At 37.8% G+C, this 24,949-nt stretch overlaps 1 protein-coding gene across 1 annotated transcript; it reads right to left on the bottom strand.

Annotated features, from left to right (window-relative positions):
* Positions 1-252: 252 nt before the first annotated feature.
* SLITRK1 (SLIT and NTRK like family member 1) lies at positions 253-3,781 on the bottom strand. The gene has a single exon (XM_081129269.1). It carries the CDS (start codon positions 3,545-3,547, stop codon positions 1,457-1,459), a length of 2,091 nt encoding a protein of 696 aa, XP_080985395.1. The 5' UTR covers positions 3,548-3,781; the 3' UTR covers positions 253-1,456.
* Between the last annotated feature and the right edge of the window lie 21,168 nt (positions 3,782-24,949).

Raw genomic sequence — 24,949 nt, 5'->3', positions numbered from 1 at the left:
GGGGGAAAGGAGGGCGCTGTTGGGGGAAGACCTTACTTAATCCAGGGGAGAAGCTGGAAAACTCCGGGCGGGGATGGCGGGGGAGGGGAGTTACGTAAAAGGTGCAGGGCTGAGTAAGAGGGTTAGAGACAGAGCCTTGAAGTAGCTCTTCGAAGGGACCCACCCCCAGCCGGCCCCCTCCCGTCCCTTCCACCGCAAATCCAATTGACCAGTTGCAGATATGAAGCTGGAAAAACGTAAGGACCCAGAGTTGAAAACATTTTCACTTTAATACTGAAAAAATATGCCATTATAAAATCCTTGAATAGAATTAGTAAGTTTCACGTGCTTCCTCGGTTCTGTTTCCCTACTTGGTAAGTAAGATTTACACCAGCACAGAATTGCTACCATAGGATCGCAGCCTAAGCACTAGAGTGACATTAATTGGTCATGCTTAACTGCCTCAAATCTTTTCTTTTAAATAATTACACCGATACTATAATAGAAACCATGGGTACTTATTTTACATTCAGATGGAAGGCCTTATTGGAAATGTATAGAAAAATAGTCCCCCTTCAAAAAAAAAGAAACAAAACAAAAAAAACAAAAACAAAACAAACATCACGATCCAAATAAACGGACGAACCCAAAACAACCCATAAAAACGTCGCTCAACAAAATACATTTTTTAACTCATAAAATGGACCGATGGCTAGTCATGCAAATGTCTTAAATAAAACCTTAACATTTCCCCCCCCCCACAGTAAACGTACTCTCCGAACTGCCTACCGATCACAAACAATGGCGAAATGGCACTTCTGATTATACTGAATTTCGCTTATAGAAAGTTTGATACGATGGGACTTATCAGGTAAGAGGGCGGGTGCTGTGAACGTGACGCTCCCTCCGGGCCGGGGGCGCAGCGTCCCTGGGGCGCGTGGGTTCCATGCGAGCCATGCAGCGCGTTTTGTGTGTTTCTCAGGAGTCCAAGTTACTTATTTACAATACATTCATGCCTTCGTGCACCTGCCCGTCCTGCGCAGCGGCGGGACTGTCACGCCCCCTCCTCGCGGGGCTAATCCACGGGGGAAAAATAGATCTCTATCTCTCTATAGAAGTGGGTATATGTATATATATGTGTATATATATATATATATAGGACCACAACAGACATCCCCACCAGCCCCTCAGGCAGGGCAAGGGGGCCGGCAGTTCTCCGAGCAGGGCCCCCGCTGGGCTTTGTCCAAAGGGGCTCCCCAGCAAAGCGCTCTCCCAGCCTCAGGCGGCTCTTTGTTTCCGGGGGGAGCTAAGGAGTCAGACCCTCTCGGTTCGAGCGAGTTCACAGTTATTTATTTGCTTGTGTCCATCAAGCCTTGGGGCGCCCTGGACTTGGGTCTGGGATGGATGCCGGCGGGGGGGGGGGGGAGGGGGGGAGGGGCATCGCCCCCCCGCTCCCGGCTCTACCCGGGCTGGGGGCTCAGTCTGAGAGCGAGTGGGAGCCGCAGTCGTACACCCGGTGCGCGCCATCCGCGTGGTAAGGCCCGTTGTGCCAGTAGGAAGAGTCACAGACCGTCTGCAGGGAATTGATTTCGGACGCCGAGGAGTTGGCGTCTCTTCTCTTCGAGCGCTTTCGGTTTCTCAGGATGAACACGAGCATGCCCACCACGGTGAAGGCGGAGGTGACGAACACCAGCAGCAGCCCCGGCACCAGCACGGAGATGGACACCCTGCTGGTGTCCAGGTAGGAGTTGGAGCGCGTGCCGGTCTCCGCCAGGCCCGTGCTGTTCTTGCCGTGCGGGGCGAGCGTGGGCGGCGCCCGCGCGTACAGCTGCGGGCAGACCTCGTCGTCGGAGAGCAGCAGGAAGTCCTTCCTGAAGAAGTGCACCGGCGTCTCGCACTTGAGGTCGCTCAGCAGCACTTCGGAGCCCAGGCGCTCCGCCCATTGCTTGAAAGGCACAATGGTGCAGGAGCACTCCCAGGGGTTTCCGTGCAGGTCGATCTGGATGATGGAAGTCAGCTGGTCCAGCACCCCCGCCACCGGCAGGTACATGAAGTAATTGTTGTGCAGGCTGAGCTTGGAGAGCGAGACCCCGGCGAACACGTCCACGGGGAGGGACCGCAGCAGGTTGTTGTTGAGGATCAGGATGCGCAGTTTGGGCACGGCGTGGAAGGTGCCCGGGAGGATCAGCTGGATCGCGTTGTACTCCACGTTCAAGTACTCGAGGTTCTGCAGCCCCACGAATTTCTCCCGGGACAGTGTGTCCAGGTAGTTGCTATCCATGTACAGCCACCGGAGGTCCAGGAGGTTCTTAAAAGTATTGTTCTCTACGGTGGCGATGTTATTGTTGCCCAGGTCCAACAGGATGAGATTCCTGTAATCCGCAAAGTGCGACCTCCGGATGCTGTGGATCTTGTTGTCTCGCAGGAAAAGCTCCTGCACGTTGGACAGCTTGGGCTTCAAGTCGGCCAGGCTGCTCACGTTCCGGTTGTTGCAGTTCATCTTCACGCCCGCCCCCGGGACGTGGTCGCAGCTGCAGCCCCCGGGGCAGGGCAAGCCGTCGGCGGGGGGCTTGCTCCTGGCGCCGCCCGACGCTATCGCGGCTGTGGGTCTGATTTTGATCTGCCAGTTGCCTGGGACCTTTGTACCTCCGTTTGGAGCAGACCCCGGGGTGGCACGATCCTCTTGCCCGGTCGTCTTGAAAGGAGTTGGCAGGGGGCCGGGATCGAAGGTCTCTTCTTGGGCGGGGGGCGCCGGGAGACTCGAATCCACTCTGCTTTTCAAAGGACACAAGTCCTGTTCGGTGGTTTCATTGAGGTCTTTCCCCTGCAGTCTGGTGGGGGCTTCGCAGACCACTCGGCCGATCAGGGCGTTTTTGGGAATGTTTTCGAGCCATTCCTTCAGGGAGAGCAGATCGCAGGTGCAGTCCCACGGGTTGTCCTCCAGCAGGATCTCGGCGATGCCCGGGATTTGCTCCAAGACCTCCTCGTAGGGCAGCGTTTTCAGCCTGTTCCCCCGCAGGTCGAGGTGGGTGATGGGCACATACTGGAACACGTTGGCAGGCAGGGTGCTGATGAGATTGTCGTTTAAAATGAGTACCTCCAGCTTGTTTAAGTCTTGGAAGGCCCCCGGGTCTATATCCCGCAACAAATTAAAATCAGCCTGGAGGTATTCCAGGTCGTCCAGTCCCAGAAAAGTCTGCTTTCGAAAAGATTTGATCTTGTTGTTGTTAATGTGTAGCCTTTTCACCAGCTGCAGCCCCAGAAAAGCCCCGGGAACGATCTCATGCAAGCCATTGTTTTCCATGTGCAAACTAACCGCATTATAAAAGTTAGCAAACTCATTAGGGAAAAGTCGAGTGAGGGAATTGCCATGCAGAAATAGATGGTAAAACTGGGAAGTCGGGGCTGTGAAACGCTGCAGACTCGTGAAGCCCTTTTTTTCACAGTCTACGTGCAGGTCTCCTTCTATCTCATTGCAGGAACAGATCTTCTCTTTGCAAACGTCCCCTGTAACGTTTCCAGCGGCAAAACAAAGAGACGTCTCCAGCAACAGAATCCAAAGCAGCATTTTTAAAGCGAGCAATTCATCCCGATCTCATCACAAAGTAACAGCAACCATCCTGCTCGCCACAGACACAATTCAAGTTCATTTAGTGCTCCAATGTCCGAACCCAGGGAAGGAGAAGAGAAGGGTTTTGGGGGGGTGGGGGTGGATGCCTTCCTCCCTAACCCCCCCGCACTGCAACAACCCAGGCGCCAGTCAATAATTATATCCACAAACTATCCAGGCACGTAGTGCAAGGCAAGCAAAAAAAAAGAAAAAAAAAGAAAAAGAAAAAAAAGAAAAGTAGAGAAAAATAACCCCACTCCCCCTCAACCTTAAAAAAAAAGAAGTTAAATATATACGTATAAATTAAAAGTGCACACTTAACCGAATCTCCTCGAGCGGTCGTCACTAACGAGGAAGGGAACAATGCTAGGGATCGGAAGCAAGTGCATGTTAGAGAAACAAGCGGCGGGCTCGCAGCGCAGTACAGGCGCGCTGCCCGCGCATGGCTGTGCGGCGGACTGACCTTGCCTCTCTGATACAAAGCAGGGCTTTCGGCGGCTTCTGCGGTCCAGGCTGCGCAGGGAGTTCTCGCCGGAGCCGCGGGCTGCCCAGAAGTGCCCCCGAGGTGCTGTCCAGTCCCCCCGGTGCTGAAATCACGCCCGCTCTGAGGACTCACGCCGCCGAGCCAATGGCGCTGGAAAATTTCCGCAATCGCTGCGTTTCGTGGCTGCCCATCCTTTCCGTTTCCTTCCCTTCGGTCCTCTTTAGCTCCCCCTTTTTCTTTTTCTTTTTTTTTTTCCTGGACTCTGGATCTCGGTTACAGGCTCCTCTCTTGTTCTCTCCTTCCCGAGCTTCTGCTCTTTCGGAATTACGTGGAGGGGGCGGAGGGCGGGGGGCGCTGGCGCAGGGAGGGGGCGCGCGCGGGGAGGGGGAGAAGAGAGTTGCTAAGAAGCTCTGCTCGCTCCAGCCTGGTGCACTCGGAAAGATCTGACACCCTCTGCTGATCTGCAGTAGCAAAAATCCATCTGCTGAGGGAATGCTGAAGGAAAAAAAAAAAAAAAAAATCAATCCACGTACAGGGCAAGCGTTAAAAATGTGGGCATTCAAGGCTGTCTATCCACACAGACGCTTTTCTTTTAAAGGGATTATTTAATTCTTTTTGCGCACTGGAAACTTTACCCTTTCCTTCCCTTAATGACCTCACAGCACCCACTAGCTCCGGCGTGTGGAAAGGAGTGCTTTTAAAACATTCCCTTCCCGATGGCTTGAATAAAATTAGTGTCAGGGTGTCAAGCGAACAGCAATTTGAGGTAATTATACCGCACGCCATTTTCATCGGCGCTTTAAATGCATTTCTTCCGTCTCTGCGGTACAGTGGGTTTTACGCTACTTGATGTCTTTGAAACCATTTTTTTATTGGGTACGTTGAAAGTGACTATTTGAAACATATATTCATATCGTGTGCATTTTATATAATAGCATAATTGGGTATGGATTTTTTTTGTTGTTGCAAGGTATATAATTTAAGCACATTCTTTTTAAAACTTGGTATAGAATTTTAGTCAATTTGGTCATCGAGAGTTAAGTTAGGCTTCTCTGATTTTTCCTGAATGTTATTTAAGTCTGCAGGGTGAAAACACAATGCATGCTAAAGTCTTTGATTCCAGATCTGAAAGATTTCACTGAGAACCGGAAAAGCAGGGAGGGGGGCAGGGAAAAATCCCAATTTGAATCCTGAGTGCTCTTAAAAATCCACTGGCAGACAGTAGTCGCACACCATCCACCCCCACACACCCCCTACACACACACACACACACACACACACACACATATTCATACACCCAGGCAGTCACTGGCTCGCAAAGTTTCCGCATCCGCTCCCAGGAATTTAAAAATGCATGCAAGTAAATAACCAGTTGCATCTTGAGAGGAGATAGCAATCTGCGGGCTCTAGGGCTTGGGGGCGGGGGGCTCCCTATCTGCAGGTAGGGGGCAGTTGCTCAGGGTTTTCCAAGGGAAGGGATCGCTGGGTCCCTCAAACTTAGGAGGAGCTTATGAAAACCAAGTTCTACCAACATCTGTGATGTGAGAGAATGTGGCAATGCTCTCTCAGGAGGCTGTTTTGCTGACTTCTTTTAAAAATCAGAATCGACACCTTTTCCCTCGCTAAGGCTCCCAAAATTGCATGCATCATTTTAGGGTTTGAATTTAAAGGACTTTTTTCTCTCTTTAATTGTTTGGTTCTTTCTTCAGTCCAAACAGAGATCATATGTTTACATCAGTTTCCCTTTTAATTAGGCCTTACATAAGTTGGACAGCTGTTACAAACTTGCTAATCTGCTTAAAAGATCAAATCTTCAAGGATGTGTGCATTTTAAAAAGGCTGGGGAATGAAAGATTTGGGGAAAGGCCTGGATTTGGGGACATTCAAACAAGCGTAGAGTACATTTTATTTTTTTTTCTTGGTTCAGAAGCAAATTCTTAGGGGGGTTCATATCTATATGTAATATTTTCATATAATCAAATGTGTTGTCATCTTCTGGTGAAATTCAGTGGGGGGTGGATGAAGGCTCAGGTGGATATGGGGACTGTGTGTGTGTGTGTGTGTGTGTGTGTGTGTGTGTGTGTGTCTGAGGGGGGGGGTGGAGAGGGAGGGAGAAGGGGAGGGAGGGAGGCCTTTTTCAGGCAGCGTATTACACTGCTAAAACAATTCCATTCTTATTTCATTTAACCCATTGCCACATGTAGAAAGGAGGAAAAAAGCATAATCAATTTGAGGCTATTTCACTTAAAAAATGCTATGCAGTTGGAAACTGCAGATGTGAAGGAACAGTTAGACTGAAGAAAAAGATATTTTTGTTCTTTTGTAATTGGACTCAGGCCTGAAACTTCTTGGCCCCAGAAACCAAACTGAGAAACCGGGGTGCTTCATGCATTGTTTGTGATTGATAGGAGGAAATACTTTGAAGAAGAGACAGAAAAAAATGCTGGCTGCTTAGGAAGAAAAATATTGATGGGAATCATCTAAAATTACACTTTTAAAATCAATTAGTTACTTGTTAATTCCACTTGCTAAATAAATATTTTATATGAAGAAACCCAAAGAACATACTTAAGTTGACCTTAAGGGAATGGAATTGATGTAATGAGCAATTGGCATTCAGATTTTATCTTCTCCCTCAGCTTTTAAACTCTGTATCTCCCTCACCCCTGATTGCTCTTTCCTCTCAAAGCACCAATCACATTAGAACATTGACAGTCTGGATATTCCCACTTAGATATTTTACAATTTCCCCCACTTGTACCCTCCTCAAATAGTTTGTTATCTCTGCACTGTAAGAAAGAAGTATGGTAGTGCCCAGATGAGGAACCAAACCTCAGAAGAAAGTATTAAGGTTATATCGTCTATATAAAGATAACCACTGCAAAACTGCAAGCAACGAAGAGAGACACACATATGCTTCTACTGAAAATGTTTGTTACCTCACCGATGAGCTAACAAAATTCTTCTTAAAATAATTTTTATAATAAATACGGGGTGTCCCAAAAATGTATACACACTTAACAGCTGATTCTATTACATTTTGAAAATAAAATATATTTTAATAAACACTGTCTTTATAATTATTCAAAGTGTGTATACATTTTTGGGGGATGCCCTGTACATTTTAGAGAAATAAAGCAGTCTGGAAAAGCACACCCACCACGTTAAAGGCTAATTCTTGAAGCACATATAACAGTAAATTTCTTTAAGGGAAACTTAAAAATATGGGAATGTGTACATGATCTAAACATTTCTAATGCCTTAGGGGAGCTTTTCTTAGGCATGAACTCTTCTTAAAAGGGTTCTACTATATCTATTTGAGCTCAAGTGAAGTATTTCAATGGCTTTGCCTCTCATAACAGATGATCTCAGGAGCCACAGATAAAGGACACTACAGATGATGAGAATTGATATTTGCTCAGGGCTGTAGTTTCATTTCTGGGCTGTGGCCAGAAGGATTTCATTTGTGCCATTAAGTGTTAGAATATTCTTATTCTTCCTCAAAGAGGTACATCTTTCAAGTGACAAAAGTTAGATGTACACATCACAAAGTCATTAACATTTAAAAAGGAGCTATCAGTTAATTACTTTTTCCCACATGGCATCAAATTTCTGGATGTTTCTGTATGTGCACTACATAGTTATGATGAAAGAGTAGAATATACAGCAATCATTACTTTATATACGTTCACTCTTCAGCTTATTTATCTTCAAAATAATTTTTAAAAGTATTGTTTTAATTTTTAATAATATTAGTAATACTTTTTATTTAAGAAATATAAAATTACATATAGAAAGTCCATCTTTAGGTTTCCTCATTCACACTATTTTTTGTTGAAGATTGTGGATTAAAAAGGTTGGGTAGCTCAGTTGGTTGGAGCATCATCCCATGCACAGAAAAAATTTTTGGTTTGATTCCAGGTCAGGGCACATACCCAGGTTGCAGGTCCTATCTCCTGGTCAGGGTATATATAGGAGGCAACCGATAGATGTTTCTCTCTCACATCAATGTTTCTCTCTCTCTCTCTATTCTCCATCCTCTCTCTCTAAAATCAATAAACATATCCTCAAGTGAGATTACAAAAATAATAATAAAACACCAGTAATAACTGATTGGTATAGAATAAATTTGATTTTGTCATTCTATTTTGTAGATGAGGAAATTGAAACTGAGGAATACTGGGTAATTCACCAAGGTAAAATAACAGCAGTTGATTTTGCTGAAGATGGCAAAGCTGCAGACTCATGAGCTTCACTCTTACTCTCACTCCTAAATCCCTAATTGTTCTAAATATGCAATGGTATTACTTTAGTTAAGCTCCCCATGGGTTAGTTTCCTAATAGTAAATTAAGTCATTGGGGTTTATGAATCTTTTGGTCCCTTCTGGCTATTATTTTTTTTCTGAATCCAAAATTCTTCAAAAATAATTTCAGAAAAGGCTCAGTGTTTCTCCCCTCTACATTTTCACATTTGGACTTAGGATATTCTGTTAGTGTATTTGCCTAATCACTAGGGCTTGAAGCCAATAATAAATGTAATAACCACTGAGGGATAGAATTCATTAATTCTGAGTTTAATCTACTAATATCAGTTCCTAGGGTTCACAGGATAAAGGGGTTGTTGGAATTCTTCCTTTTGTGATAACAATTATAAACTAAGAGATGGGACATAAATCGATTATAACTATAATGTGCTTGGAATATAAGATCACCCCCATTTCTTCATATGTACATTTTATAGATTGTAAATAATATTCCAGGAACAGAGTGCCAAGATAATTGTCACATTATATAACTTCTGAAGGCAAAACAATAAAGTATTTCTAAAATATTTATTTTATAGTAAGTTTCTTTTCAAAATATAGCTTTATTTTTTTAATCATCAAATAAACAGAAAACCCAGGAAAACACACCAAAATACTTTTATATTTTATTTTGTGTCCTGAAGTATTATTTTCTCATCTTTATATCACTTTAAATTTATATTGCTGTGGGTCATAGAGTTGGCTATGTTGGATTGGAACTGGTTTTCTCATAGTCTCTTTTGTCTAATAAAGCTTATATGAATAACTATTCTGGATTATTGGAGAAAACATTGATCAAAAATATAAATTTATATGTAAGAAAATCCTAATTTATTTCTTTTTAAATTTAATATATATCAGGCAACCAAAATTTTGACTGAAAAGGGGGCTACTCTAAGGTATGTACTATGCTATACTATATTATATTTCTACAGTGAAATTTGTAGAATTGTTTATTATATTAATTGGTGCTTAAGTATATACTATTAAGAATTTATTCTACTTTTCATTATATAACCTTTAAGACCTTACAGATAGCCAGGCCGGGTGTGGCTCAGCAGTTGAGCATCGACCTAGGATCCAGGAGATCAAGGTTCGATTCCTGGTCAAGGCACATGCCCGGGTTGTGGGCTAGGCAGCCGATCAATGACTCTCTCATCACTGATGTTTCTACCTCTCTCTCCCCCCTCCCTTCCTCTCTCTGAAATCAGTAAGGATTTCATATATCTATATCTATATCTATATCTATATCTATATCTATATCTATATAACCTTACACATAATCACTTACAGAAAAAAGAACTCTGTTTTGTTTTCTACAAAGTATTATATATTTAATATAAAGAAATATATATTACTTGTATAAGTTTTGAAAAACACTGAAAACAACAACAAAAAATTAACACCCACTGAATTTCAACACCCAGAAATTACTAGTGTAAACATGTACACATATATTTTATAATATACTTTTTGCACTGTACATGTATTTCTGAAAAATGTAAAAGTTATTAAGCATCTGCTATTATGTTATATTACAGGCTGAATTCTTTTACATGACATAATTCACTGAATGAATTCCACATTGTTGGATATTTAGTTCTTACTAAAATGTTTGCTATCATAAATAATGCTGCAAAGAATAACCTTGTGCATAAATCACTGTGAACATTATTATTTATCTTTTTATTACTGATTTCTAGAAGTAGAATTGCCAGGTCAGAGTGTAGAAAAAAAAAATTAGGACTTTTGATAAAAATTTGACAAATTGCCCACTCAAATTTTTTGCCAATTTATACTCCACAAGCGGTAGATGAGATTTGCCATTTTCCTAAAACCCTGTCAATACTATTTATTATCATTTAAAATATTTTTCACTCAGTTCAGTACTTTTAAAGGGAAGCCAATGCTTACCCATTTACTTGAGCAAATTAATTTTAATTTCTAATTACTTATCGACTACATTGTTTGCCTTCTTCAATCTTATTCAACTTTTAAGATATTATTTTAGCTTAAAGTCACTTCTTTGAATCCTTCCCAGACCAAAACATCTATGCTTCTCATTCTCTTTTACCTTAATGTATTCAGCCGAATGACTACTAAATGTGTGGGTTTGTTTCTTTTAACTACTTGCTTGAAGCATTGATTCCACACTAGAATGTAATATTCTTGAGGGCAGTGTTCAAATAATTTTATCTTTTTACATCTGTCACCTAGCAGAATACAGGTTATATATATAATATGGTGTGACATATACACTCCAACAGTAAAATAATGCAGTTAGGAGTTAGTAATAAATTGCATGGAAGAGAATACAAAAGTTAGAAAGTTCAGAGACAGGATAAATTCACAAACTAGGGACTTGGGAAAGTGGTACAGTCTATAAATTATTTAGGTAGAATTTTAGGTTTCATGGTTGATGCATTATGTGTACTCGATATATTTTCTCCTCTATTGCCATGCATATATATGTGAAATTTCCTTTTTCCTTTAGAAAATGAGTTCATAACCTACATTCTGTGCATCCCATAGGAGTTAGTACAGTACCGTGCACCTGGTCGACAACCGATAAATGTATGATGATGTTAATGATAGGGAGACATCGCTTCTTTTTTAAGAGGAAGTGGATTATGAAATTAACAGTTGTGAATATAAAAGATTAAAATTCATGAAAGTGTAAGACCCATTGAGTTAACTTTTAGGTTTTTGATTGGAATATAAAAATGTATAAAAACAAAAATATGATTTGTTAATCTGTTAGTCATTTCAGGGTGGTAGCAAAATTTTAAAGAGGCTCAGTTGTCTTCCTCCTTTTTCTTTTGTAAAAGCCTCTTTTTTCTTTATTTCTCTCTCCCACTACCTAAGTTATTATCTTTATCATATACCTTACTATATCTTCCTTGGGGCTTATTTCAGGCCCAAAGTTGACTATCAGTTTTTTGTGAGTGCTCAGATGATGCCAAGATGATGCGTCATTAAAAAATGTATATTATTAATATTCTGTTTCAGCAGTTTTAAAAAAAACATTAAAATCATTCATTTATTCATCTTTGCCCCATGCAGGTGCACACAAGCCATACACGAACACTCATGCACCGCAAATATCATATGTCATATAATGCTCACAGTGTGCAACACAACAGAACGCAAAACCGTAAGATGGACAATGAGGTCATTTGCATTTTTACTCTTGACTCTTCAAAGGCAATGTCTTGATCTAGGGGAATAAATCTGTAAAGACAGAATCACGTCCATTCTTTGCAGGCTGGGTGGAAAGATGCATTTAACAGAGGTGGATGCCATTCTGTGATGGTCGTTAAATCACAACATTCAGTTAGCATCTAATCAGCTGATGGCAAAGGTCAACGCCCATCTCTTTTAGATTTCTGCACAAGCACTAGGTACTAGTAACTAATTTTGATATCTGTATCATGAAAAATGAAAATCCTATAGGGCATTTTGAGTTGCCCAAGGAAAGCAATAAAATATTATTTATTAAAGTAGAAAACATGTCATTTTCTAATCAGTTGGAATTGGCAATTTTTACATTTATGGTAACTATTAGGCTGTGAAAAAGCATTATCTCACATGAGCAGTTGCCTAAATCAGTGAAAATATCATGGGTTTTGGCATCAAACTTAAGAAATCATACTTTGTTGTACACTGTGCCTTTGGGGAAATCTTATGTCATTCCTAATACTGGTCAATTTCTCACCTTTTAAGTCTTGTTTGGAAATCAACTACAAATACTATTATAAAAGATAAAAACAATAGACACCCACTTTCCTAAATCTCATAGTGGCTAGGGCAAACTGCATGACTTAGCCTGGCCAATTAGACTCACATGTATGGATTTTTGAAATTACACCTAGGAACATGTGAGAAAGAAATAGACAAATTACCTACCCCAGGTTGTGGTAGCAATGGCAGGAGAGAGGAGCATGGAGCACAGTTGTGACAGGGGACTTCTGCTCAGGGCTCAGGGCCCAAGGTGGAGCTGTTGCAAACTGTTTTGCCACTGATCAGAGCATTATTCGCATCCTCCTCAGCAGAGGAGTGCTGTGGCATGATTTCAAACACTTCTGACTATGACTCCAACTTTTATTTTTGTACAGATACTCAGCCTGATTCTCTGGTTTCTCTAGAGCCTTTGGCTGCTACCCAGTTTCCTTTCTTTCAATGTCTTTTCTGCTTGAAGAAATCAGGAAATCGGACTGATCTGAAATGTGAGTAAGGTGATCGATCATACATTCTTGATTTCCCAGGAATCTAGAAATTGTTTCCTCTAGTTGTTCCAGCAAACAATTTCACTTTCAAAATTGTTCCAATTTATATAAGTCAACTAACAAAGAAGCCATTTCTCCCCTTGGAATATGTAAATTAAGATGTACACTATTTACAAATAGTGTACTAGCCAGTATATTCTAGGTAAGTTTAAAAGTGGAATTAAAAATAAAAACAAGAATCAAATTTTAAATTCACAGATTCTGATTATGGCTGTTCCTATAACATATTTTGACATGAGTCATTCATGCTTGGAGCTGTACAATTAACATATCTCCTATGAAACGTTAGGTATAACTTGGACAGCATTCATGTCTATGATAAGAAATACAGAGCACAGTATATTTAAGCTTCTTGGTGGTTGATGTTCTTGTTGAAATAAATGTATATAAGCTTTAACAAGTTGAGTATTAGAAAATTAATTCTTTTTAAAAAGAGATTCTACAAACCAAGGTAGGAATAGAGAATTAACAGAAAGGATTTATGTGTATATTTGAAAAGAAAGTTGTAGGAGACTTAAGGTCCTCTGAAGACTGATCTAAAAAGAACAACATTCAGTGACTGTCATACAATGTATCTCTCTCTCTCTTTTTTTTTTTTAATAATATATCTTTTATTGATTTCAGAGAGATGGAGAGGGAGAGAAAGAGATAGAAACATCAATGATGAGAGAGTTGTCATGGATTGGCTGTCTCCTGCACATCCCGATTGGGGATGGAGCCTGCAACCCTGGCTTGTGACCTGACTGGGAGTCAAACCTTGATCTACTGGATCCTAGGTGCTCAACCGCTGAGGCACTCCCAGCCAGGCTACCAGGTATATCTCCAATTGCTAAATTCTGAAACTGTAGTCTGCACATGTAGTCTATTCTCCTCATCAAAATGTAAGGGAACCCAAACAGACCTTTATTTTTGAAACCTTTGAAATAAATCATTATTTTAGACTGACTTTTTGACTTGGGAATTAAGATGCTCAAGACAATTAGCAATTGAATGCCTCCCCATCACAAGGTTTATCTTGGAAGTTGACTTCACAATAGTATTATTCAAGATGTTATTTTGCCTTGGAAATTGAGGGAAAGAAGAGATAACTAATGCACCCACAGAAACCACTTCTCTAATAAAAATTACCACCATTTCTCAAAACTCTACCAATTTTGTTTTGTTTGGTTGTTTTCTGTGTGTGTGTATGTGGTTTCTTTTTAATTTTTGTTTATTGTTGAAAGGTTTACAGACATCCCCTTTCTTCCCCATTGACCCCTTCCACCCTGCACCCACTACCCACCCCAGGCCTTCACCACACTATTGTCTGTGTCCATGGGTTATGCATATATGCATATAAATTCTTTGATTAATCTCTTCGGACCAACCAACCCACCCCCACCTTCCCTCTGAGATTTGTCAGTCTGTTCCATGTTTCTATCTACCAGTTTTTTTAAAGTTAGCTTATCAAAGATAATTATACAATAGAGTAGGTAATGTTGGGCTACTTCTGAGACGATGAATTAAAGGTTTTAGAATAGCAAATACACAGCAGAACACAAATTCAAATTCTGTAATCATATCTGAAAACCCACTGTGCCACTTTAAAAGCGGCGTTAATAAATAAGACTTTATGGCAAGTAGATCAGTTCAGTTTTAACTTTGATGGTCTCTAGTCACACATTTAATTGCACTATCTCCAGAAGCATCCTGGTAGGTAAGCTGATGTTGGCAGGTTAGGTTGCATGGCTTGTATATTTCCCTTGAGAGAATTTTGTTATCATTTCTGATATTACTTGTGTCCTGGCAGCTAGGCTAACTAGCTACATTCCTGTTTCTTCTTGGACAAGTGCCTCCATTATAGCTATTCATTTCTTTGAAAATGTAACATGGTACATATGCTTATATTAAAAGTACGAGGCTGATTTTAGTTCCCAGTTATTTTAAGCTGAGGTTCACATCTAAATCACAGTGAGGTATACTTTTCCTGGGATTTGTCCAAAGCCCTACTTCCTTTAATAGCTACCATGAAGCCTAGCATGTGATCTCATACCTAGTAGCTGATTTACATAAGTTAATAAACAACTATATGTACATATACATATACACACACATATATAGGTATGCATGTCTATGTATAAATATAGACTGAATTGTGGTTTTCTGTATTAACTTGTTTTTTTCCCTTTAGTATGATTTTTTGGAAAAAGATAAATTTTCTTTATCCTCACTTGTTTTCAATAAAATTTGAATAATAACATTTTTGAGGAGGTTTTGTACACTTAAAAGTGGACAGTTTTTATACTTTTTCTATATCTTCATAATATCTGCCTGCCTTATTTAACTTACTTTTCCTCCTTTCAATATGGCCCAACTTGAAGTTGTGCCCACCCCCTCTCCCACTCATAAATACAACACTGACTGGCTTAGAAAATATATCTGCAGAGAATATTTCAACTATAACAAAAACTTTTGAATAAAATGTTGTAAAGAACATTCACTAATTTAATAACTATGTTAAAAATAATTTTTTTAAAAGAATACTAGATTTGCATTCTAAAACACATATAACTTTCTGGTTTTGCAAATAGTTTTATTGTATAATAGATTTTAATTAAAATTAGCAAAAGTTTTTCAGTAATTTTCTAAAATGCTTCTGTAAGCCACCATTGACTATTTTTTTTGAAATCCTTACCAAAGGATATTTTTCCCATTGCTCCTCAGAGAGAGTGGAAAGGGGAGAGAGAGTGAGAGAGAGAGAAACGTCAATGTGAGAGAGACACATTGATTGGTTGGCTCCTGCATGCGCCCTGACCGGGGCCGGGTGTGGAGCCTGCGACCAAGGTACCTGCCCTCGATCAGAACTGAACCCGACACCCTTCAGTCTGAGGGCAGACACTCTAACAACTGAGCCAAAAGGGCTAGGGAACACAACCATTGACTTCTGCATATCATTTTAACTGACCTCAGAGTGCATAAGTCTAGTTGAATTTAGTCTAACTGGTTATTTTATTTGTAGTGCTTATGAATTTCATTACACTGAATTATTTGTAAGCACACAACCTGCATAGATATGGCTATGATAAATTGCAAATGTTGTCATTTTGATTTAAAAATTAAGTAGAAACAATAATTAAAACAAATAAGCAATAAAAATGTTCTTACCCTTTGATGTTTCTCAACTTTAGAAGTGCTATGTTTGAAGAGATGTATTATTTAGTACACTCTTCCACAGTTTTTTTACTAATTTAAATTTGAAAATATCTTATTAATAATTTTCAAATATTTTGTTCTTTCTGAAATTAGAAATAAATACATTAATTAAAAATACCATTAGTGCCTGGCTGGGTGTGACTCAGGGGTTGAGCATAGACCTAGGATCCAGGCGATTGGGGTTCGATTCCCGGTCAGGGCACATGCCCGGGTTGCGGGCTCAATCAATGACTCTCTCATCATTGATGTTTCTATCTCTCTCTCCCTCTCCTTTCCTCTCTCTGAAATCAATAAAGATATATTTAAAAAAAATACCATTAGAAAACCATGTAGGAGGAAATTGTTTTCTGCAGTATTGTAACATTTTATTTGAATTTTACCAGTTCAACCAAATTTTCTCTTTTGCTTAATCAGTTATTGTAAGGAAACCAAGTTTATGGTTCAAACCCTAAATGTCTGGCTTATGCCAGTGTTTCTCAAACTTTTCATTATTTCCATTATTTTTTACCACCCCAGCAGCCTTTTTAGATGTTTTTTCCCTTAATTCTCCACCCATAAAACTTTTTATACCAGAGATATACTGTATACTACATATACTCTGTGGACCTTTGGAGGTCCATAAATTATTGCAATATCTAATATTTGGTCATTCCAAGCCAATTTTTCCCCTTGTAGATGATATAACCCCCATTGAAAATGTACGGTCTATTCCATGCATATTTTACATATTCCATACAGATTTTACCACTAGTTTAGTAAAATATTTAGGATTCATTGTACTGCTGAAGGAAGATGCTGACATAGTCACTACTAGTACATAAAATATGTCCATAGCATTAGAAAATAGCATATCACACTGTCTCTGAGGTGGTCTTAAAAAATCAAAATCAAACGTCATAAATCTTATTTCCATAAATTATAGTTTGGCTCACAGTATTTAAACATCTACAAACATGTCAGTCAAAAGCCATGTTTAAATTGCTCTCCCAATCTAGGTTAAGATGAGAGATCCCTTTTTTTCCCTTTCATTTTAGGAGCATTACAACTGATATCAGCAGACATGCCTTTGGCGAATAGTTTGCTTCACTGAGTTAACTCCACTATCAATCTCAATTGTCCACTGTCAGGTGTGTATATTTTGCTGTCCTCAAGTACTCTAGAGCTGGAATCCCTCCCTTACCAATGGAGTAAAGAGAAGTGGAGCAAAACAGTAAAAAAATAAGTTGTCTTATTTTAAAATCTATTTCAAGTTAGACCAAATAAAACACAAAACCATGGATAACAGTAGGCTATATAAATAGTCACGGTTTCCATTTTGCATAGTAAAATAAAAATGAATATATATTACTATTAGTTAGTAAATGGTAAATAAATAATTTGCTTTACATGTTTAAAATGCTTAAATATTTAAAGACTCAAAACTATAAAAAAAATTTAGAGTCTTTTCTTAATATGGAATCAAGTTTCTGATCCTTGGCTCTAGATTCTTGGCATTGTATGCTATCTGAGATCATGCCACGGTCTTTTCAAGAGCTATGGGAAGTAGCACACAATTGGCATTATCTATACAAATATCAGATCTCTGATTTTGATCAAGATAGAAGCATTTTGCTTCATGAAAATCAAAATCCAATGACACAATACAGAATCAAAGGCAGCTTCACCAAAGTTTTAGTTATTCTCTCAGGATAACACATCTATTCAGATTCCAGTTTTCACATACTAGCTACATCTTCCCAATGGATCTATTATTGAACAAAATAATTGCTGCAGTTCAGTGCCCAGAAAGAGTAAACATACTTCTAATGCACTTTTTAAATTTCCCATGTGTGTATATCAAATATGATAATGTGGTAGAGCTTGCTATATTCCAAAGTATCATGAAAATGGGAGCTACTTTGGCTGGATTTTCAACTCTGAAAAAAGGGATTGTGTCATGTTTATCTTTGTATTTCTAGCATCTGGCAGGGGGCCTGGCAGAGTGCAGCTGCACAGAATTAAGCAATTAATTAATAGCATGTTGGTTCTGCAATGGATTTGTGGTAGTTTATAGGAAATATATACAATAAAATAACAAAATCTAAATCTAAATATGTTTTAGAAAGACTACAAATTGGAAAAGGCCATTGGGATGCAACCTGCAGACCATAAGTTCCTGGGAGTCATTTTAATTTGGTTACACATTTGAGCATTATGATATACAAAACAAAATCAGCAATAACACTTCTGTTAGTTTATAAAGGCATATTTATACATAAAGTATATTCCATTTATGCAAAATTACCCATGAGATGTCAAACTCTTAGTAATTCTGTGATGTTTTCTCCTTCCACACTCTGCCAGTAAGAGCAGCATGATAAAAAAAAGAAGTGCTTATATATGTTATTGATCATCAGGGCAGTCATTTTAACCAAAAAATAAAACTCCCAACAGTCTATGTGCAATTTATAAATAGATGCACTGGACACAGGGTATTTTTTCATATCCTTTAGTGGGGGGCCATGTCCTGAAAGTAAGTGCTATGTTGGGAGTTCATAATATAGACAGCTAACTATGGCTTCCTTAAGAAAACCAAACATTTTCGGAAGTATTGAATTTAAATGAACATTTTCAATGTAGGTTTTTCTATAGAAAACATTGAGAAATGTCAATATTATGGATGACATTTCTCTTTAGAGCAAGTATAAGAATGAGTTTTTAAGGCTATTCTTGTAACGTCTTTTGGTGAAATAGCACCACTGGACTCAAATAATTTGATAGGGTGCCAAGACCGAATATTCTACATACAAACTCCTTGGTTGTATGACTAAGCCCTTGTTTAAAACCTTAATTTCCTGGGAAGATAAATGAACCATATATGCTTTATAAACTCCTTTCAAGGTTAAGAAGGTTAAAAAATGCTCATAACTATAAAAAATGATCATTACAACAAATTATGGTAAATTTTAATTATTTCAAGAGCTAGGTGAAAACAAACAGGCCAATGCCTTCAAAAATAATACAGGTGTGGGCAAAAGTAGGAATACAGTTGTTCATATGGAAAATAATACAATAATTAGTAAATAATAATACAAGAATAAACTATTTCTCACACTCACAACTAATCCTACTTTTGCCCACCACTGTATTTTAGAGGCAACATTATCTACTTATATGAAGCAATGTTATAAGGTGGACCATTGGTATTTCTTATTGTATATATTAAATATATATATATGTATATATAAATGAAGGGAGCAATAAGAGAAAAAGAAATGAAGGTTTTTCTACTAATAGCCAAGTACTGACCACCATTATTTCTTTTATTCTTATAGATATTAAAATATTTGCATGTGCTAGAAAATTGGAAAGTAAAGTATGAGTGAAAGAGAAAAATAGTTTTTGATATCATCCAATATTGTGCTGTAACATATAAAACAATATCAAGATTAAATTAAAGTTAAATGTGCTAAAAAGTTATAGAAAATATGCCAAAAAACAATCCAAAGAGGTAGAGGACCATTTAGATTCCAAAAGATACTAATTAATGCTCAAATATTAATTTAATTACTACATTTTACAGCTCAAAAGTTGAAAAATGTACAACTTACTTCAATCACTAGTAATGCGAAAACACTGCACTATCTATTTCATGTCATGTCTATGCTCTAAGGATTAAGAGAGGTGATGGACACATAAGGGCACTGTAAACTGTAAATTACTGTGTTTTAGTTACCTAGGTGACCATTTTACTTGTTTTTCATTGTTTGTAAAATATTTTTAAATGAATAGTTATGTGAAGTTGCTGAGCAAAACCCAGCTGCACACCTAGAAGTTTTATCAGATTTTTCAAATCAATGTCACTTATCATAACAACCGCTGTTTGCTGAGATCATGATGAAAACATAACCCTATAGTTAACAATAGGATATAGTGCACTTCAAAACTTCTTAACCATGGAATATTATGCAGCTATAAAAAAGAAGGATCTCTTACCCTTTGGGACAGCATGGATGGGCCTTGAGAATATTATGCTAAGTGAAATAAGCCAGCCCAAGAAAGACAAATATCACATGATCTCACTTACATGTAGATTCTAAGGAACAAAATAAATTGATGAAGAAGATAGGACCACAGACATGGGATCATGAAACAGACTGACAGATCTCAGAGGGAAGGTGGGAAGGAGGGTGGGAAGAGATTGATCAAAGAACTTATAAGCATATATGCACAGCCCATGGACACAAATAGGGGAAGAACGGGAGACAGGTGGCTGATGGTGTAAGGGGGGGAAACAGGAGAAAATGGGGGAAATGTAATACTTTCAACAATAAATTTTAAAATAACTTCTTAAGAGGGTATATGTCATGTTTTTTTTTTTACCCTACCCCGAATAAAAAACAAAGGGGCAATAAAAGTTTGGAGAGATTTATATGTTTATCACCCTGTATTTCTGATTGTGGTGATGGTAACATAAGTGGATACATATGTCCAAACTCATCATCTTTTACACATTATGTTCAGTTTTTTGTATGCCTATTGAGCCTCAATAAAGATGAGGGAGGCATATTAGAGAAGAGTGAAAATCAAATTTGAGACCCATAGAAAGCTTGCAAATGCATGTTTTTAAAAAAGTATTTATTGTTAAATAAGTGCAAGTATAAACTTACTAGAATCCATCTGACATATTTCCAAACCTGTTTCATGATAACCCAGCTTAAACTACATGCATGTTCCATCTCCCATTATAAATTGCAGTGTTTGAATTTATGTTTATATGTATCTATGCATATATGTAAATGTGTGTGTTGTGTATCTGAATTCTCACAATAGTAATATAGTGGTACAATGGTATGAATGGCAAAAACAAGGTTTCTTCATTAATTATTCCTTGGAAGTTGTAGTTTCACATAGACATATTACAGGTATACTTCATTTTATTGGACTTTGATTTACTGCACTTTACAGATGCTGTGTTTTTTTCAAATTGATGGTTTGTCAACCTGCATCAAGCAAGAATATCAATGTCATTTTCCAACAACGTTCACTCGTTTTATGCTTGTGTAGCCCATTGTGGTAATTCTCTCAATATTTTAGACTTTTAAAATTATCATTATATCTGTTATGGTGATCTCTGTTCAGTGATGTTACAATTGTAATTGTTTTGAGGCACCATGAACCACACCCATCTAAGACGGAAAACTTAATAGATAAATACTGTATGTATTATGACTGCTCCAACTACCAGTCATTTCCTCATCTCTCTCCCTACCTTTGGGGCTCTCTATTCTCTGATTCACAAAAACATTGAAATTAGGCCAAATAACAACTCTACAATACCTTCTAAGTGTGTGAGTAAAAGGAAGAGTTGCAGGTCTCTCACTTTAAATCAAAATCTGTAAATGATTAAACTTAGTGAGGAGGTATGTTGAAAGCTGAGCTAAGCCAAAAGCTAAGCCTAGCTTTTGTGCCAAACAGTTAGCTGAGTTGTGAATGCAAAGAAAAAGCTCTTGAAGGAAATTAAAAATACTACTCCAGTGAGTACACAAATGATAAGAAAGCGAAACAGCCTATTGCTGATATGGATAAAGTTTTAGTTGTCTGGCTACATCAAACCAGCTGCAGCATTCTCTGAAGCTAACACCAATTCAGAACAAGACTCTAACTCTCTTTCATTTTATGAAGGCTGAGAGAGGTGAGAAAACTTCAGAAGGAAAGTTTGAAGCTAGATGAGGTTGGCTCATGAGGTTTAAGAAAAGAAACCATCTTCATGGTTACTTTGCATAATAGCGAAAAGTAAATCAGCAAGTGGTAACATAGGAACTGCAGCAAGAGATCCAGAAGATTGAGCTAAGATAATTAATGAAGGTGACTAAACTGAAGAATAGTTTTTCAATGTAGACAAAATAGCCTTATAGTGGAAAAAGATGCCATCTAGGATTTTCAGTGAAAGAGAAAAAGTCAATGCCTGGCTTCAAAGCTTCACAGGACAGGCTGACTCTCTTATTAGGAGCTAATGCAGCTGGTGACTAAGTTAAAACCAATGCTCATTTAACATTTTAAAATTTCTAGGGCTCTTAAAAATTATGCTAAATCTACTCTGTTGTGTCTATAAATGGAACGACAAAGCCTGGATGACAGCCCACTGTTGAGACTGTTCAGAAAAGATTCTTTTCAAAATATTACTGTTTTTTTTCAAGGCACCTGGTCACCCAAGAGCTCTGATGGAGGTGGACAATGAGATTAATATTTTCATGCCTAACAGAACATCATTCTGCATCCCATGGATTGAGTAGTAATTTTGACTTTCAAGTCTTATTATTTAACAAACAAATTTTGTAAGACTATAGCTGCCCTAGGTAGTGATTCCTCTGATGGATCTGGGCAAAGTAAATAGAAAATCTTCTAGAAAGGATTCATAATTCTAGATGTGATTAAGAACACTTGTAATACATGGGAAGAGGTCAAAATATCAATAGTAACAGGATACGGAAGAAGTTGATTCCAACCCTCACAGATGACTTTGAAGGGTTCAAGACTTCAGTGGGAGAAGTAACTGTATTTGTGATAGAAACAGCAATAGAATTAAAATTAGAAATGTAGTCTAAATATATAACTGAATTTCTGCAATCTCCTGATAAAGCTATAACAGACAAGGGTGTGCTTTTTATGGAGAGTTAAGAAAGTGGTTTCTTAAGATGGATTCTACTCCTGGTGAAGATGCTATGAAAATTCTTGAATGACAACAAGGAATTTAGAATATTATATAAATTTAGTTGATAAAGCAGCAGTGGGGTTTGAGAAATTTAACTCCAAATTTGAAAACATTCCCATGGGTAAAATGCTATTAAACAGCATCACATACTACACAGAAGTATTTTGTGAAAGGAAGAGTAAATTGATATGGCAAATTTTATTGTCTTATTTTAAGAAATTGCCACAGTCACTCCAACTTTCAGCAACCACCACCCTGCTCAGTCAGCAAGCATCAACAATGAGACAAGACCCTGCACCAGAAAAAAGATTATGACTTGCTTATGGTTCCGGTGATGGTTTGCACTGTTTAGCAATAAAGTGTTTTAAATTAAGGTATGCACATTTTTTAGAGAACACTTAATAGGCTACACTATAGTGTAAACATAACTTTAAATGCACTGGAAAACCAAAAAAATTGTGTGACTCTCTTCACTGCAATATTTGCTTTATTGCAGTGGTCTGGAATCAAACCTGAAATATCTCTTAAGTATGCCTGTACCTTTTAATAAATATGGTACTTTGAACTAAAGACTATGTCATTGGATAAAGACATCTGATACCATTGGAGTACTATCACAGCAAGAAACTTAAAAACAAAAGAAAAGCATTAGGAAACAGCAAAATGAAAGGAGAATCACAGAAAAATATAGTTGCAAAGGTCATCCAAGAAAGTTAAGGGGAGAGTGAGCCCTGGAAAGTATATCCATTTAAGCCCTTTAATTGTGATTTCATGCTATCAAACTGTCTTCTGACTATTGTATGTCTTCCTCAGACATTCCCTATGTGAAATGGGAAAAAACAGAGTAAATATTCAAGACAAATTTTCTAATGAGTAAGTTAGTGACAATTACAACTTAAAATTAACTCCTCTGAAATCTTTTACTTTATATCTTTGCTACTCATTTGGCTATAAATGACAAATTTCCTTGTATCAGATTTATTTTATCTCAGATTTTATCTTTATCTAGTGTATAACATATCTATGCCTGATTTTCTCACCTAGGCTATATATACTTTGAAATAGAACTATGTTTTACACACACTCTTAGTGGATTCTCAGTAAATATTTATTCTTTGATTTCTCATAATAAAAATAAAAGCAACATCTTATTTTTTATTTTATGTGTCAAGTGAGAGATGATAACATTGCTAATTCATTTTTCTTCTAGTGGCTCAGAATATAGAACTAATTTGTCACTTCTGGGCTTCAGCATCTAAACGTTTGTATTTAAATTTGAAACTATACTATTAATCAAACGTATATGGACATTGCTTCTTGAAACAAAAAGTAGGAAGATAGCAGGAGAGATGTGTGCTCTGAGCAAAGTAGCGTACGATATAATATTTTCAGTTCTGGGGGCTATCTTTCACAAAATGATTCTACTGTTGATGGAATAGAAGCATAAAGTGTCTCGCTGAAGAAATTAAATAATTTAAGATTCCATTTCAGATTTTTAGAGCCCTTCCTATTTTTGTCAGAGTAAAAACTCCAGAAAACACACTTGAATTTGTATCTTTTTCTATGCCTTCCTCCCCATCCTACCTTCCCTTTCTTTGCTACTGCTGTTTCAGTACTAACTTGCTCATCAAAATGTATAGCTTAAAAAAATATCCACCTATATATACAGTGAATTTGTAAGTAATCTTCAAGTTGACAAAATAATGTATTTCTAAGATTTCTAAGTAATATTTATATAGGTTTTTTTTTACAGTGCATGAGACATTGCTAAGGAAATATTTAAGATCGTTCAGTATCTGCTCAATAGATGTTAATGATTTAGCTACCTATATGTTTGTAGTCCATTAAAAATATAATATTTCATTTAGCTTTAGTACATTTAGTACATAATTTTAAGAACATTTAAGTCAAATTATAGACTGTCTTCTATATATATATGTATATATGTGTATATGTGTATGTGTATATGTATATGACTATGTATATGTATGTGTATATGTGAATATATATGTATTCATATGTATATGTATTGGTGTAGACTGAATTGATGGATAAGTAAACACAAGAAAACAGCTACTGTGATTTTGAAAATAGTGATAATATGGTGATAGCTTTGATGAAAAGTACAGGTGTTTTGAAGACTTTCTTTGAGACTGAAGATCTGTGCTTGGAATTTTGTAATAACTTGTGGTTTGCATAGAACAGTATCTTTCTTTAAAATCAGGTTGAATGTTTTGCTGCCATCACCAGGACACCACAGCATATGCAACTCTTCATTTCATTGAGAGTTTTAAATATTTGACTAAAATTATTTATATCCTTTTCTGATGTACATATCAAATCTTACTGGAAGCCTTATTATACATCTAATATTTTTATTCATTCATATGCGTGTTCATT

The sequence above is a fragment of the Miniopterus schreibersii genome (genome assembly GCF_964146895.1).
Source record: "Miniopterus schreibersii genome assembly, chromosome: 2".
In the NCBI taxonomy this organism is placed as follows: domain Eukaryota; kingdom Metazoa; phylum Chordata; class Mammalia; order Chiroptera; family Miniopteridae; genus Miniopterus; species Miniopterus schreibersii.
Note: the sequence above shows the minus strand (reverse complement) of the source record. Positions and strands in the feature narration are given on the sequence as shown.